A 14166-nucleotide genomic window follows, 5' to 3' on the forward strand; every position below is an offset into this window, starting at 1 on the left:
CCAAAATGTTCATAATTCAATGCCCAATCTTGTGATATGCGACGGTCTGCGCTCTACCGAGTGCCCGTTCTAGTTTTCTATATTTTTCTGTCTTTTCACACAAACTGGTCCTGTGGTCCACTACTAATTTGTTGTAATGTTTAAATAGTAAGATGTTCATTTAACTCTAACTAGGTAGGAAATCAGACAACAAATGAGAAGTTGGAAGACACTATTTCCCCTCAGTTCCCAGGTGGATATTAACATAAGAAACCAGCCCTACCGCCACTCGTGATAATCGTTCTTAATATAAACTCTTGAGGACTGAATCTGGGAGGGTGATGTGTCTTTTCCTGCAGCAGCCAGAACTCGGCTCCATGCGTGACTCTCCATGTATCTGCTCCAGAAGCATGACATATGTAAAACAATCTCCTCTATGTCTATAACCAGAACATACAGTGGAAGCAGATGTGTGTGTGTGTGTGTGTGTGTGTGTTTCAGCTCCCGAGCAGTGCCCCATGACCCAGCCACAGCTCTTATGAAGGATATACAATGTTGCATTACATCGCTCCCTCCAGCGGGCCTCCTCCTCCTCTTCTCCACCGATGAAGACCAACCTGTAAAACACACACACACACACACCGAGGACACACTTCGAGAGACAACGGTGACCGTTCAGGAGTACCGGGGTCACACACGTGTCCCTGAAGAGGGCCTTGTCTTCACAGTTGTCGTATTCGTACGGCGGTCCAGGTCAGAGGTCAAATGGATGTGAAGGGGAAGCAGCAGGCAGCTGACCCGTGACGCCACGCTGGGGTCAACAGCCCTTCTCACGGTGCGTTCCAGTGATGCAGGAAATGAGAGCGTTTTCGATTGTGACGGGGGGAACATAATTCAGTTTTCATAAGAATAGCTAAAGTTGCTTTTTTGTTGTTGCTTTTTCCTCCTTCAAATTGAATCGGCATCTTACTTCCAGAGCAAGTTGAGAGGATTCATACAAGACCGTTCAAAAGTTTGGGGGCATCCAGACAATTCGTGTCTTCCATGAAAACCCACTTTTATTTATCAAATGAATTGAAAATCTAAAGAAAATATCGTCAAGACATTGACAAGGTTAGAAATAATGATTAATATTTGAAGTATTAATTTTGTTCTTCAAACTTCAAGCTCAAAGGAAGGCCAGTTGTATAGCTTATATCACCAGCATAACTGTTTTCAGCTGTGCTAACATAATTGCACAAGGGTTTTCTAACCAGATATTAGTCTTCTAAGGCGATTAGCAAACACAATGTACCATTAGAACACTGGAGTGATAGTTGCTGGAAATGGGCCTCTATACACCTATGGAGATATTTCATTAGAAACCAGACGTTTCCACCTAGAATAGTCATTTACCACATCAACAATGTATAGTGTGTATTTTTGATTAATGTTATCTTTATTGAAAAAACAGTGCCTTTCTTTGAAAAATAAAGACATTTCTAAGTGACCCCAAACTTTTGAACGGTAGTGTATTTGAAATTAATATCTCTGTGCATTTGATACAAAGATACCGTCATAAGTTTTCATCGAAATGCTGCAAAGGTGGGCACACTGCTGGTATCTAAATATAATATTAATATGGATATCGCGTTGATAATGTATACTATATGACAAAATTGTGTAATTAATCCAACACCATATATACATAAATATATGGTTACTGACTCGCTATCCACATTCCTACAGCCGTACTTTGAATACAATTAATTTGCACCAATGCAGGAAAAACAAAGTTAAAGATGAATTTAACTTGATAGCATTAATATAAAATATCTCTCTATAATATCAGTCGGGCTGTAACGAGTCCTAATCAAAAATATGCAGATTTAATTAAATAGTTAATCCATGTTGGAATCAGCAGGCGAGCTAAGCGCTAGCAGTTAGCCGCTAGCAGCCGATACTCAAAGAGATTGCATTGAGTTACATTACGATGCGTTCAAGCTCTGTTCAGTGAAAATGACTATTGGCCCACAGGTAAGTTATAATATTACCACGATGTGTTCATATGTAATTGTAAAATGCAGTTATTTGTGATGTACATAACACACTAACGAAGAAAGCAGATACCACTTAGAGGTTGACTGTTACTGTCATTTTTTCAGGAACGTTGGTGAAGTCTGAAGCCTTAAAACCCAAATATGTAATAATACGACACTTAAATGCACAAGTGGGTTTATTTTTGACGGATACGATAATTAATTTAAGATTTTTAGAAAAAACAATAACAAAAGTGACAGTTGTTGTTCTTTTTGACATGTTCTATTGCTCCAAAATAAAGCAAAATTAGTCTTTATCCCATGATTTAACACATCGTTAATCCATTAGCGTTATTGTGATGTAAGACGTGGAAATCTCAAAAGGGGCAAAATGTATTTTCACCGTTCAGCGCGCATTTAAATACGCCCCCATGACCTCACCGGGGCCCCCGGTGACATAACGATGACCTCACCGGGGCCCCCGGTGACACAATGATGACCTCACCAGGGCCCCTGGTGACATAGCCATGACCTCACCAGGGCCCCTGGTGACATAGCCATGACCTCACCAGGGACCCTGGTGACATAACGATGACCTCACCAGGGCCCCTGGTGCCATAGCCATGACCTCACAAGGGCCCCAGGTGACATAGCCATGACCTCAACAGGGATCCTGGTGACATCACGATGACCTCACCAGGGACCCTGGTGACATAACGATGACCTCACCAGCGACCCCGGTGACATAACGATGACCGACGGTAAAGATGCTCATTCAGCTGTTAGATTCTTTTGTCAAGGGACCACAGATGCAAATTATCTGTATAGCTACAATCTGTTACAGTGCATCACATGGTGATATACATGTTTTAACTGTACATGGTCCCTTTTAAAAATATAATATCAATAAAAATAGAATTAGTCAAATCAATGTAGTATCATGTGTGCTGGTCCACCGTTTGAGCTAAAAAAAAAAGTAATTTTGAAAGCAGATGTGGCCATCTGGGAGCTTCAAAAGACAGAAAGCCGTCGGCTATCACCTGAAATCTAAGAAGCATTCATATGGACCGGAAGAATGTAAAGGAGGACAATGGCTCTGAAAAGGTGTCTTTGTATTGTTCCGATCGACCTTTGAACCCGCAGATCTCTCTTCTTAAGCCAATTTAAGGAAGGAAAAAAAGACATTTTACAACCGCTCGACAGTTGCAATGGTGAGACGTTTTCTTTATTCTCATAAAGCAATCAATGTAGTTTGTATATATAAGATTTTTTTTTCTATAAATATAAAAAGGTTCTCTTCATAGCAAATGCAACAAAAAAAAAGGAAATGACTTCAAAAGTTGAGACTGTCCTGGAGCCGTCGGCACAACGAAAGAAAAGGATTATTATGAACAGGAAGCGCGGCGGCGGCGAGGAAGAGGAGGAGGAGCTTCTGACGTGAACACGGGGTCCTGATGCGGCGCCTCCTTCCTCCCGCGGTGGAAGACCCACCGATCACCGCCACCGCCCCCCCCCCCCCCACCCCCTTCCAAGTCTTCTCTCCACATCAATAACTGACACATTCAAAGCTCCAGGTTTAAAAAAAAAAAAAAGAAGAGTTAAAACATTGTCGTTAAAAATTTGCCCGTACAGGTGAATACAAAAATGATAAAAAATAGGCTTTGTTACAAACATTTAGGATATGTGCATGATCGCTCGCCCGACCGCTGGGGTGGGGGGGCGTGTAGAGATTTAGGACCCCGTGTGCCATCAGATGGGTTTTTATAAAACAAAAATTAAAAAAGGATAACCAGGATAGAAACACATGCGGGTGAGTTCACTGGCAACATCCTGAAATCAACCTGAAAACCAGGACCACCTCGACCCCGAGGCTGCATTCAAATCCTGTGGGAATTGTCGCTTTTGCTGGCATTAAAAGTCGAAAACAACTAGTTCTGAATCGTGTTCTTAAAAAAATGGTGAAACGTTGTGAAGGCTGGAGCAAATATTTCTCACCGACACTTGTATATGAAGATTATTAACTACTTTCTTCTGACAAAAATGTCAGAGAACTGACAGAATTACTCAACTTTAAACAACAATCCACGGTGTCCGGTTGGTTTCTTTCAAACGTCAAAAACCTTCTTATTGCTTATTGTTGCGTGGCTAAAATAAACAGCTGAGTCCAAAAGGGTGTCCGGCGCTGGAACAGGTTAACATGTCCCCCCCACACACACCCACCTTCACATGTGTCCTCGCGCCCCGTTTGTGGGAGGGGCCAGTTTATCTTCGCCCTGCTTTGCTTTAGGTGTGTCGTGCTGGGAAACGATCTACGCTTAAATCTGCGTTATGCAACGATAACGAGCCGGCTTTCACGTAATTTTTTTTTTTTTTTTTAAAGAGGCAGTTCTTTCCTCCAAATCAAAATAAACACATTTCACCTCTTAACTGAAGCGACATGTATCTTTCTGGATTGGAGATATTGACCATTTTATAAATCGGTGACATCTCTACAGCTGTTGAAATATGCATTTTTTTTCCTCCATTTTTCGGGGAGAACTGTCCATTAAAAGCAGTGTGGCCCAATTTGAAAGTGTCTGTGAGGAGATTTACCAACAGACAACTTGTCAAGATAAACAGAATTAAAGCAATATTTGTCTGATAGGAGGTGTTCTAAAAAAAAAAATACACACAAATTCGGAAATAGAAAAACATGACAAATCCTCGGCGTGGTCCTTTTACCTGGCGTGGGTGTGTGTGTGTGTGTGGGGGGGGGGGGGCAGTCCACAGACCACAAGCATCCGTCACGACGACTCGCACTCACAACCTTCGACCTACCGGCACGAGCTGCAAGCGGGTTAATCGGGATAACGGGAGGAGGTGTGTGGGGAGGGAGGGGGGGGGGCGCGAGGAAGCACTCAGGTTTCACGGGACTCTGATCAAAGACCCCCCCCCCCCGCGTGTCCATGTGAAATACTCCCAGTGGTGTCCACAGTGAGTCGGGTCATGGGACCGTTCGCGGTCAGCTGGCTCTTTGTGAGAGTATAATTCCATTATGTCCAAAAGTAGCACCAAAAAAAAAGTATTTTTACAACAACAAAAAGGAAGAAAGAATTAAAAAAAAGAATCTTTAAATACAAATATATACTTACAAAAAAAATCTCACAATCGTATATGTACATAAAAAAACAAAAAACATACCGAGTCTCTCTTCCAGTAAGTCCGATAAAAAAAGAAAAAAAATCACAAGAAAATAATGCATTACGGATTATCATTCAGTTTGTCACCGAGCAGTCTGAGTGTGTGTGTGTGTGTGTGTGTGTGTGTGTGTGTGTGTGGGGGGGTCGGACCACACATCACACCGTGGTCTCGCCCTGTTTGCTGTTGACCAGTCTCGTGTAAAACCTCCGCCACGAGTTGAGCGTCTTGCCGGACCAGATCCAGAAGCCCGAGGTGATGCCCACGATGAGCGTCATGAGGTACTTGATCATGAAGACGGTGAAGTCGGGGCTCGCGTTGGGCCGGCCCTGCGCCGGGCACGGCACCGCGTACGCCTTGCACGTCTGCGCCGCCCACGCCTCCTCCCACTGCTCCCGGAAGGCCTGCTCGTAGAAGTTGCAGGCGATGACGATGGTGGCCGGCACCGTGTACAGCACGCTGAAGATGCCGATGCGCACCATCAGCTTCTCCAGCTTCTCCGTCTTGGTGCCGTCGTGCTTCATGATGGTGCGGATGCGGAACAGCGACACGAAGCCCGCCAGCAGGAAGGAGGTGCCGACGAACAGGTAGACGAAGAGCGGCGCCAGCACGAAGCCCCGCAGCGCGTCCACGCTGTTGATGCCCACGAAGCACACGCCGCTCAGCACGTCGCCGTCCACCTGCCCCACCGCCAGCACCGTGATGGTCTTGACGGCGGGCACCGCCCACGCCGCCAGGTGGAAGTACTGGGAGTTGGCCTCGATGGCCTCGTGACCCCACTTCATGCCCGCCGCCAGGAACCAGGTGAGGGCCAGGATGACCCACCAGATGGAGCTGGCCATGCTGAAGAAGTACAGCATCATGAAGAGGATGGTGCAGCCCTCCTTCTTCGTGCCCTGCACCACCGTCCGCATGTCGTTGTCGAAGCGGTCGTTGCACGCCACCTTGTCCTCGAGCAGGAACCCCGCGATGTAGGCGATGGACACCATGGTGTAGCAGCCGGAGAGGAAGACGATGGGCCGCTCCGGGTAGCTGAAGCGCTTCATGTCCACCAGGTAGGTGAGCACGGTGAACAGCGTGGACGCGCAGCACAGCACCGACCAGATGCCGATCCAGATGCGGGAGAATTTCAGCTCCTCCTCGCTGAAGTACATCATCCCGTGAGACTTCTTGGGCTCGCAGGGGGCGCCGCAGTCCTCCAGGCCGAGGAAGCGGTAGTTCAGGTAGGGGGGCACGGCGAGCGACGGCGGGCACCGGAACTGGCCGCTCGCGTGGTCCGTGCGCACGGTCGGGTCCTGGCCGCCGGCGCTGGGGACTTCCGGCTCGGCGCGGTCCGACATGTTTTGCCCCACGCACAGCTCCCCGGCGCCGTGCACCGGGAAGGTCTCGCACGCGAGGCTGTCGGGCCACTGGAAGCCGAACTTGTTCATGAGCGCCTCGCAGCCCTGGCGCGCGCGCTCGCACAGAGAGCGGCACGGGGGCAGCGCCTGCTCCAGCACCGTGCACACGGGCGCGTACATGGAGCACAGGAAGAACTTTAAATCCGGGGAGCACTGGACCTTGACCAGCGGGTAGAACTGGTGCACCTCCAGCCCGGCGTCCTCCTGGTTGGTGTGGCCGAGCAGGTTCGGCATGATGGTCTCGTTGTACGCGATGTCCGTGCACAGCGGGATGGAGATGGGCTGGCAGAATCCGTGCTCCGGTATCGACATGCCCCGGTCCCCGCCGCCGCCGTACTGCCCGTTGACGCGCAGGAGCCCCGCGTTCATGAACAGCACGGACAGCAGGAAAGTCAGCCCCGCGCGGAGGAGTCTGTGGTGAGCCATGGCGGAGGACTTGCTGTCGGTTACTTACGACTAACTACCTCCCGTCCCCTCGCGGAGCAGCAGCCGACTTCCTCGAACGCGCTCTTTGTTGGCGTTTCTTTTGCGGGCTGAACGCAGCTTCTTCCAGGCAACAACAAAAATCCCGCAGCTCCTTTTTTTCTTCTTCTTTCCTTCCGGCTTCCCGGTGATGCCGGAGTGTGAGTAAAAACCTTCCCCGGATTTGAATGACAACCTTCGGCTTTACTCTCCGGTTGTAAAAAATCCACAACGAACAAACCCATAAAAATAAAAAATAAAAAAGCAGAGCCGTACTCCCCCGAAGGAACGGGTCCGCTCCAAGTCCTCGGTCTGCCCGACGCCGCGTCAGTCTGCCGAGCAAACATGTTCTGCTCTCCCTCTCGCTCCTTCGGGGAAGTCAAGCTGAGCGACACTAGAGCCACTTCCGGTCAAAACCTTCTAAATAAAAGCCTCGAATATAGCCGTCGTGTTTTCATACTTGACGGCTATATGGATATTAATTGGAGATACTTACGGTTATGTTGTTGCGCGTATTTATGATAAATACAGGCAGAGAAAAGAAAAGTAGCATAGTTATAAATCTCTTTTTTTGTGTCGAGTTGCATTTACGATATTAATGAGACGGTAATTAAGAATGGCATGACCATTCTCAAAAAATTAATTAATTTGAAATGACACAGATACAAAATATAAATATATTTTAGTTGTTTGAGAAGAGATGTCAACACATTTGCCAAAAAGCATGTCTCGACATTTGAGGTATTAGCTGCCGAAATATTTACACTGGGAAAATATATTTACGTGTCAATTATCGGCTTTGTCAGTATCACACTGTCAACGGGCTCCAATGGGATTCATTACACTTATTTTCCTAATTTTTTGGGGTGATGATTCTCCCAGTCAGAGACACCACATTAGCACTGAAGTACTTCCTGTTTGTATCAGCCTCACTTTTACTAGCTTGACTCGCTCTCGCTCTCTCTCTCTCTCTCTCTTCTAGGACCTACCAGAAGGGAGGATGGGGGTGGGGTGGTGGGTGGGGGAGTGGTGGGCCTACATCTTCTCCGGTGTTTGGTTGGATTGATGGATTGCAGAAGTTCATCTCAGTTCACCTCTGCTGGACAGGAATGCTGAGCATCTTTAAGTACCAGTTTGGGTTTGTGGTGCATTCGTTGTAAGTGAGCGAACACATGAAGAGCTGGTCGACAATTATATCAATAGTGGAGAAAAAAAAGAAGTTTTGGTAACTTGCAATTTGATTACATTTTGACCGTAAATCAGCTGTTACATATACTGGCCATTGGTGATCAGCTCTCCTACAGAAATCCCACCGGACATCTGATCTCTTATCTGACATTACAAGTTACTTAATTTGTGGTGTCAGGATCACAAAAGGTGCTTCCTTGTGATAAATCAAATAATAAACAATAAGAAGTTGTTTCTTCCAGAAGATGACCTGCTGTTTCGATAACCTGTCATCATAAGAAAAGGACTTTATTTTGAGATAACAAGAATATGTAACACATCGCTTCGCGACGATAGCCCCGAAGGCCGCTAGGAGCACCATGCAGCAACGGACTGTTTCCGGGGGACCCTAAAAAATGATGCACACAAATTATGAGTTTGCCCTTTTCTTATTATTTCCCCTGCCAATTAAAATCTGACCGAACACATATGTTGTGTTTCGTTAAGTTTTTAGTACTGGTGGGGTTTTGCTGACATCACTTGGTTTAATTAAACTGCTCCTAACTGCCCGCTCTTTCATTACAGACGTGAATAGTGTACAATAAAAAAAGTCATGCCGTCACACTGCACCTTATTTTTACTTTAAAGCTGGGGCTTTGGAGAAATCAGCCACAGTAAGCGGTTGAAAGTATCCAACCGAGAAAAAAACCCTCCCAGCTTCTCCCAAAGTAACAAGAGAAGTTGTACCACCAAGTCAGAGCTGGACAGACACATCTGAAGCATTAATACATTTTTATTTCAGGTAAAACAACATTAAACAACATTTACAGAAGGACATTACATCTTCCATAATAACATTACATACAGGTCGTAACTTATGCAACAGCTATTCTACTGTATACTATATTGTTTCACTCGGGTGAAGTGACTGACGACACTTCGGTTCTCCGAAACCACTTGTGAAAGAAAATAACGTGTTTTCAGTGCAGCATACACTACCGTTCCAAAGTTTGGGGTCATCCAGACAATTTTGTGTCTTCCTTGAAAACTCACTTTTATTTATCAAATGAATTGAAAATTGAATAGAAAATATAGTCAAGACTTTGACAAGGTTAGAAATAATGATTAATATTTGAAGTATTATTTTTGTTCTTCAAACTTCAAGCTCAAAGGAAGGCCAGTTGTAGAGCTTATATCACCAGCATAACTGTTTTCAGCTGTGCTAACATAATTGCACAAGGGTTTTCTAATCAGATATTAGTCTTCTAAGGCGATTAGCAAACACAATGTACCATTAGAACACTGGAGTGACAGTTGATGGAAATGGGCCTCTATACACCTGGAGATATTTCATTAGAAACCAGACGTTTCCACCTAGAATAGTCATTTACCACATTAACAATGTATAGTGTGTATTATTGATTAATGTTATCTTTATTGAAAAAACAGTGGGGTTTTTTTAAAAATAAAGACATTTCTAAGTGACCCCAAACTTTTGAACGGTAGTGTACATAAAAAAGAAAAGAGATAAAATAAAATGCGAAAGAAGCTTCGTTGAAAAAAGTTGCAAACGCGGATTCATTGTTGAGCACCGCGAGGACGCTCAATGGATCCAACCTAAATGTTTGTCCTTTCCGATACCACTTTGGGCCACATGATAAAGAATGGCAAAAAATAGATGCCGTATATTTATATTCACCTTATATGTTTATTCATACATGATATATCTTTGATAGCATCAAGGGGACCTTTGCAACCCTGTATACGAACATAGTGGAAGCATCACTATTTCACTTCCTGGGAGGTGTGTCACCACCCTATCGATTTCCCCCTTTGACATTTTCTACTGAGAGTATTTCTCAAGTCCCTTGTCACAGTGCTAAATGTGCAATTCCACTAAGTGTGTCCTTCACTGGACTTTTTTGAAATATTTGAAGAACATTCAAATTGGAACAGAGTGCCTTTAGGAACTCCGCCCACACAGGAGTCAAAAATATAAGCTTTTGTACAAGACTACAGAAGTACAGTGTCGAGGGGCAAACAAAGCGATGATTGCCACGCCGAAAGTATTTCACGAGAAGAAACATGCCAAAGATAATTATTCGGCTGCTAATACTGCCTGCAATCCCTTAAAGCCACATGAGGCTGGGCAATCTTCGCACAGCTCGATGGTATTAACCCTCTTCTGTCACGCCGCTTTACTGGCATTACCCGCCCTGTCTCCTCCCCCTGTTCTTTTCTGCCGCACAACCACCGCCTGGGGATGACACTGAAAAGCCGCGAGATGACTTCAAGTACAGAATTTCCGTGAGCTCTTCCTCAATCTGTGCTAAAGGTTCAAAACAAGGGATGATATTTACATTTGTAAGAAGGGCTGGTTTGCTTTGCGTCAGGCAAAGAAAGGTAACGTATACTGTAGTGTATACAGTATATGTACTCATATACTGTATACACTACCGTTCAAAAGTTTGGGATCACCCAGACAATTTTGTGTCTTCCATGAAAAATCACACTTTTATTTATCAAATGAATATAAAATATAGTCAAGACATTGACAAGGTTAGAAATAATGATTAATATTTGAAATATTATTTTTGTTCTACAAACTTCAAGCTCAAAGGAAGGCCAGTTGTATAGCTTATATCACCAGCATAACTGTTTTCAGCTGTGCTAACATAATTGCATGGGTTTTCTCATCAGACATTAGTCTTCTAAGGCGATTAGCAAACACAATGTACCATTAGAACACTGGAGTGATAGTTGATGGAAATGGGCCTCTATACACCTATGGAGATATTTCATTAGAAACCAGACACTTCCACCTAGAATAGTCATTTACCACATTAACAATGTAGAGAGTGTATTTCTGATTAATTTAATGTTATCTTTATTGAAAAAACAGTGCTTTTCTTTGAAAAATAAAGTCATTTTTAAGTGATCCCAAACTTTTGAACGGTAGTGTATGTCTCATTAAGGGCAAAGCAAGTGCATGAAAGTAACCATACAGCCTGGAATGTAGGGCAAATAGATTTTTCTTTAAAGTGCTGTTTCAAAACGCTATCGGGGAGAGTTAGCCATTGATCATTTATTTGGCCTCATTGGTCGAAGAAGCTGGGCTTGGAACAGTCATTAAAGCATAGGCGAGTACGCAAAGTCTATCCAGCGATCTGACATCACGGTTTCCTCTCATTCGTCAGTTCCTTCACACTTTACGAGAAATCTCTCTCCCCGATCCGTACATCCGGTATGATTGGATTAGCGCATGTGCAACTCTAAACAGAGATGAGGTGACAAGAAAGTGAGGCGGCTCACTCGTTAGCTAGTTTCATCATTGCTCGCAAAACGTCACCACCATATAGCGGCAACGTGTTTTTAAACTCTCTGGCATCAGATGGGTACTCGGTATCGGCCGATACACAAGTACATGTATGAAAATCAATATCAGGACGGAAAAAATGGTATCGGAACCACTCTAATCTTAGATAGAGGAACAAAGCCACAATCTGTATTCTGAGCAAAAATATATTCCAAAGTTTAGCCAATAATAATATTCAGCAATCGGAAGTTTCCATCCAGATTTAACACAAATTCAACCACATTTCCAGGAAATCGCCAGAGGAAATGCTACTGTGATGCAAATATTTGGAGTTGGGACTCATCGAGGTAATCAGTTGGTTACGCTAATTCCCCAATCTGGTTCTATTAATGTCAACCTCAATCTGCAGCCATTTTTCATCTCTCCAATGGGAGCGATAGCTCGATGGATGGTTACGCCACCTGCTTCGTGTTCCATCTGATTTATTCACTCAGTCAGTTTTTTTTCTTCGATGCAACTCTTCCATCTTTAAATGTTTTTTGCACAATTTGTACTTTTGTACACTTCCTTTTTGGAAACACGCACAACGTATCTGTCATCTTACACCTCCAGCCACCTGACAAATGTTAATCCTATATTGCTTGTCAATTTAGCTCTTGTCCATCATATCAGTCAATAAACTTACACACAATGGTCTGGACGGAGATACCCACTCAATTTGGCTGACTCAGCGAATATTAGCGACAGCGGAACTTTGGAATTCATTTTGGTTCTGCATGAATATCACTTCATGGCCAGTCGGGAATGGAGGAATGATTACATTTCATGAGTGATGTATTAAGATAGACCTTTAAAAATGACCTTCTTTGAATGCGACAGACTGCAAAGCAAACAGCAGCAGAAGGGGGGCGTGGAGGGGCTGCAGGTATATAATGCATTAAAGCAGGTAGGTGCAGAAAGGTTACACTAGCAGGCAAGACATCTATATTATAAAGTGAGTGTGTGAGAGTGTGTGAGTGTCTGTGCGTGTGTGAGTGTCCACAATTTCAAATTCTCCATGACGCCACATTTGCAACCTCATCTCATCGACTTATCAACAGTTTAGGGCCAATATTATTGTTTCAAACTGATTGATAAAGAGGAAGCCATTGTATTATTAGTACTTCACAATTATAACCATACGTCTAAGCTTGTAATATTCAGATATTTTCACACAAAACATCAAATGAAAGACAGTATAAACTTCTTTGCAGATGATACTACATTATACATTTGACCTTTCATCATTAACAAGTTGCAAAAACATTGAGAATGTGTAGGATGTTGAGGGGCACACACAGAGGGAGAGTGTCCCCACAAGAGCACGTGTCGGTGGTGAAGGGTCCACCTAAAGTACACACACTGAAAAGCACTCATACCGACACTTTTTTCAATCGTCAGATACGAAAAGCTCCGAATCAATCTTAGCATTTGACTCAAGAGCTTAACAAAAAGTTGAAGTTATTGATGTAGATCGTTTGTTTAGAATAAAATATTGCAGATCTGTTGATGGTTATTCGATAACGTGAAGGGGAGGATTGTCATGGGCTAGATCAAACAAAAGGCCACACAACCTATTGCCTTGGTGTTTTACCGTTTGTACATTAGCTCATTTGCTTGGATGGAAGCCCCAATGCTTAGCTATTGCCCATGTTAAACACACACACACACACACAAACACACTTACAGCTGTTGTCATTTATAGTATTGCACTCTGGTTGGTGCTGTCCCTGTTGTCTTATGTGTGCACCTTCAACATCTCCATCAAAGATCATTTATTTGTGAAAAGCTTTTCAGTTGCAACAAAAAAATTCATCTCAGCCAGTTCTATTTCCATCATGGAGGTCCAGTGGAAAAATTGAAATGGTATTTTTAGTTTTAATTTTGCAAACCCTATTTGGAAGTGGTTTGACGTCCAATTCCAATCCGATTCCGATAGATTCGTCTCAGTTCGGACACTCAAATGTCTTCAACCTAGCGCCCCATCCGGGTTACTTTGATGCAGATAGGGTTGTGATGTCTGCACGCACACATCTGATCTGATCACCTGCAAATAATATTGTTTCCTTTCGGGAAAGTATCTAAAAGGCAAATATATAGAGGAAAACTACTCCCCTTATACTTATTTACAGACTAGATGTCGACTTCACTGTTTAAAAAGTATTCGTTGATAGAGGTCGTTACCTGACAAAAAGTCAGCTGACCAGGTCAAAGAAAAATGGTGAAATGTCATCATTAAAATATAAGTCCCTCAGCAGAGATGGACCTCCAAGATGTCTGCCGGAGGATGTGTTGCACCACCTGAAAAAGCCCTCCATTATTTTTATTGTCTACGGATCCACAAATTAGAGTTGAACCAGGTAAAAAAGTTGAAATGGAACTCTTAAGGAGCTTTCTTTCTTTTTTTTTACCGACATTGCCTTAGTTTTTTCAAGCCTTACTTGTATGCGTGTCTCCTCGATGTGTCTGTTGTGTCTCGGCGTGAGCAATATAGTGGTAAGAAGATGAAGCGATATTAAAATTGTCCATTATATAGTTTCTAGATGAGTATATCATACATACAAATATACATTCTTAAATAGGAGTGCTAGTTACAAACACAAAACAC

At 43.7% G+C, this 14166-nt stretch overlaps 2 protein-coding genes across 3 annotated transcripts in view; both read right to left on the bottom strand.

The window, feature by feature from the left end:
* Window positions 1-3195: 3195 nt before the first annotated feature.
* On the bottom strand, window positions 3196-7447 carry fzd1 (frizzled class receptor 1). Its single transcript, XM_056434416.1, has one exon. It carries the CDS (start codon window positions 6998-7000, stop codon window positions 5333-5335), a length of 1668 nt encoding a protein of 555 aa, XP_056290391.1. The 5' UTR covers window positions 7001-7447; the 3' UTR covers window positions 3196-5332.
* Window positions 7448-8980: 1533 nt separating this feature from the next.
* cdk14 (cyclin dependent kinase 14) overlaps window positions 8981-14166 on the bottom strand; it is a 201210-nt gene continuing 196024 nt past the window's right edge. For both annotated transcript variants that reach the window (XM_056433736.1, XM_056433737.1), the window contains one exon: window positions 8981-14166. This exon is cut by the window's right edge and continues 315 nt beyond it. The gene's annotated coding sequence lies outside the window, so the exon portion shown is untranslated.

This window comes from Pseudoliparis swirei, chromosome 16 (genome assembly GCF_029220125.1).
Source record: "Pseudoliparis swirei isolate HS2019 ecotype Mariana Trench chromosome 16, NWPU_hadal_v1, whole genome shotgun sequence".
Taxonomy (NCBI): domain Eukaryota; kingdom Metazoa; phylum Chordata; class Actinopteri; order Perciformes; family Liparidae; genus Pseudoliparis; species Pseudoliparis swirei.